The 3,176-nt window shown below is 53.6% G+C and overlaps 1 protein-coding gene across 1 annotated transcript in view; it reads left to right on the plus strand.

The window, feature by feature from the left end:
- Window positions 1–1,756: 1,756 nt before the first annotated feature.
- The window catches only part of LOC114068937 (protocadherin gamma-A7-like), an 11,320-nt gene continuing 9,900 nt past the window's right edge, over window positions 1,757–3,176 (plus strand). The window contains exon 1 of the mRNA XM_027905412.1: window positions 1,757–3,166. Within this exon, the coding sequence (XP_027761213.1) occupies window positions 1,769–3,166 (1,398 nt within the window). The 5' untranslated portion in view covers window positions 1,757–1,768. The remainder of the gene's footprint in view (window positions 3,167–3,176) is intronic.

Below are 3,176 nucleotides of genomic sequence, written 5' to 3' on the forward strand. Positions count from 1 at the left end.
TTGTAAGGTGCAAGTCTGTTTTTGTGAATGGCTGAATTAGGGAACCGGCGGGCTATGCCTCTTCCATGGAGAGCATTTGGTTCTTCATTGGTCACAGCTGTGTTCAAATGCAGCTGAGAGGTTATGTCTTCAACGCTACGCTCTATAAATTACTATGCGTTCACAACACTAAATGAGGGCTTTTACTCTGCAGAAGGAGATTGTCTGATTTTGCATTATGGAGACGGGAATAAAAAACACCGACACTTTGTGTTGGAGCTTTTACCTTCGTGATTGATTTGTCCCGAAAGGGTGTACTTGGTAGTTGTTTATAGCTGTACATAAACCCATTCGTAAATATCTACGGGGCGGGGGTATAGGTTACATATTGGACTCTCAAAGGAACTGGGGTTGGAAAGGTATGTTCTCCATCCCTAGGGAAAGAAGGGAATGTCTCCCGGTATTTTGAAAAGAATGCAGTAGTGGGATGGCTTGGCTTTTTTTTTTCCTTACTGCCTGTCAGTTCTCTTTGGTTTACTCTTTCTGATTCCCATTTCAGAAATAGGTGGAAATGTAAAATATTTTCTGTTTCATAGAGTTGCCTTTGCCCCATCCTCTTTGCCTAAAGACAGCAATTTTATAGAATTCTGATAGTTTACAAGGATAGACATCTGAGATACGAAAATATCCAAACATCAAATAAAAGGGAGGTTGTTCAAACGACAGATTTTGCACTTGAATCAAGCCCGTTTGCATGCGTCTCACGGTCAGCAGAGTTTTGAGTCCTCAGGTGTACTTTTCTTCTACTGTTCTATTTTTTTTTTTTTTTGAAAAACAAGAAAGAATAAGATCAATATTTTCTTAACAATCTTCAGTCCTTTACACATTGATTACTGAGAAAAAGAAATATCTTTCTTGTGGCTATAAAATGACTTGATTAAATGTAGATTTGTATCATCTAAGGAAGCATTAAGTTTGTCCTAGAGAGGTAGATGAAACTTTTGAAGCCCTTCCAATCTCCTTTAAGATTATTAGTTACATCTTTATTTCTGTTGATAATTCAATCAGGCAGCAGTTTCCTCTGTGACTTCTAGAGGGAGGCAATTGCTCTCGTCCCGTTTGTGTTCATGAGCCTTATATCAGTGGCTATTCGGGGTGTTGGGGGTATGTATCTCAAAGCCTACTTTTGAACAAATAGGATAAGACTAAAGGTAATCAAGAAGTTAAAATAAGAAAAAAATATTTTCATTTACATATATTGGCATTAGAAAATAATTAGTCACCCGTGCAGTAGAAACACCAAGTGCACAGAATGCCTCTGCATTTCCCTGGATTGTGATCACTTGGACGATCAAAGCAGAGATCTCCTGGAGAAAAGCCGAGGCAGGAGGTTCCCGCTGCACGGGACCGATGTCTCCATGGTGCGTGGCCCGTCCCCGCGAGCTGCCCATGGGCGAGGCAGGGCGGGCATCTCTCGGCAGCGCTCGGTGCCTGCAGTGCCGGGAGGAGGCTGCGGGCGCCGCTGTTGACCGAGAGGAGCGAGAGGAAGGTCGGAGCGCTGCAGCCCCGCCCGCTGCGGACCGGCTCGATCTCTGGATCGCTGGATTTCTAGCTCTGCGGCCGGACGGTTTCTGATCGTCCCCGCGGTGCGGAACCGATCTGCAGCGAGGTGGAGAGCCTGGCGGCAGCAGCTGCAGGCGGCTAACGGGAGTTGTAGCTTGAGCCAGATCGGTGAGCAGCGGCGGGGATCTGCCTGCACTGTTGCGGTACCGGCGGTGCGGCGGCGGCGATGTGCTCGGCGGGGAGGCGCTGGGGCCGGCGGCAGCGAGTCCTGCTATGGGGCGTCCTGCTGGCGGCCTGGGAGGCGGCGTGGGGGCAGCTGCGCTACTCGGTGCCCGAGGAGATGCCCAAGGGCTCGTTCGTGGGTGACGTGGCCAAGGACCTGGGGCTGCAGATATCGGAGCTCCAAGACAGCGGCGTCCGCGTTGTCTCTGTCGGTAGGACGCAGTATTTCACTCTGCACGAGAAGACGGGACATTTAATGACTGCCGAGAGGATCGACAGAGAGCAGCTGTGCGAGAGTGTGGAGCAATGCGTGCTGCGCTGTGAGCTGATAGTGGAGGGACAGATGCAGGTTTATGGAATCGAGGTGGAAATCATCGACATTAATGACAACACCCCGAGCTTCAAAGAAATTGAGCTCGAAGAGAGAATGAGCGAGACAACAGCCCCGGGGTCGCGGTTTCCCCTGGCCGAGGCTCACGACCCCGACTCGGGACAGAATTCCCTGCAGAGCTACGAGCTGAGCGGCGACGAGCACTTCTCGCTGGCCGTGCAGACGGGTCCTGACGGGGATCAGCGTCCCGAGCTGGTGCTGGCGAAGGCGCTGGACCGGGAGGAGGCGGCGTTCCACGAGCTGGTGCTGAGGGCGATGGACGGCGGCGATCCGGCCCGGACGGGCACGGCGCGGATCCGCGTGACGGTGGTGGACGCGAACGACAACGCGCCCGTGTTCAGCCAGGCGGAGTACACGGTGCGTGTGGCGGAGGATGTGCCCGTGGGCTCCGTCCTCGTCACTGTCACGGCCACCGACGCCGACGAGGGCTTGAACGGGCACGTGGAATACTCGTTGAAGAAAATAACAGAAAAAGCAACAAAGATTTTCCATCTGGACTCTAAGACGGGAGCGATCACGTTAGTGCAGAGCCTTGATTATGAAGGAGGCGATTCATACGAACTCGAGGTGCAGGCACGGGATGGAGCAGGGCTTTTCGACACGACAAAAGCCGCAATCACCGTGACAGACGTAAATGATAATGTGCCCGAGATTTCTGTGCGCTCGGCATTGAGTGAGATTTCTGAGAATGCCCCGCCAGGGACGGTGGTGGCCCTGCTGCACGTGCACGATCGGGACGCGGGGGCCAATGGCGAGGTGCACTGCTCCCTTGACGGGGACATCCCGTTCCGCCTGGAGAAGTCCCTCGAGGGCTACTACCGCGTGGTGACATCGAGAGAGCTGGACCGGGAGCAGCAGTCGGAGTACAACGTGACGGTGCGGGCGTCCGACGGCGGGTGGCCGGCGCTGCAGAGCAGCAGGGTGCTGGCGCTGCGGGTGCTGGACGTGAACGACAACGCGCCGGTGTTCTCGCAGGAGCGCTACAGCGCGCGTCTGCGGGAGAACAACGCGGCGGGCGCGC

The sequence above is a fragment of the Empidonax traillii genome, unplaced genomic scaffold (assembly GCF_003031625.1).
Source record: "Empidonax traillii isolate 1590-97213 ecotype Southwest subspecies unplaced genomic scaffold, ASM303162v1 scaffold1152:size184241, whole genome shotgun sequence".
Lineage (NCBI taxonomy): Eukaryota > Metazoa > Chordata > Aves > Passeriformes > Tyrannidae > Empidonax > Empidonax traillii.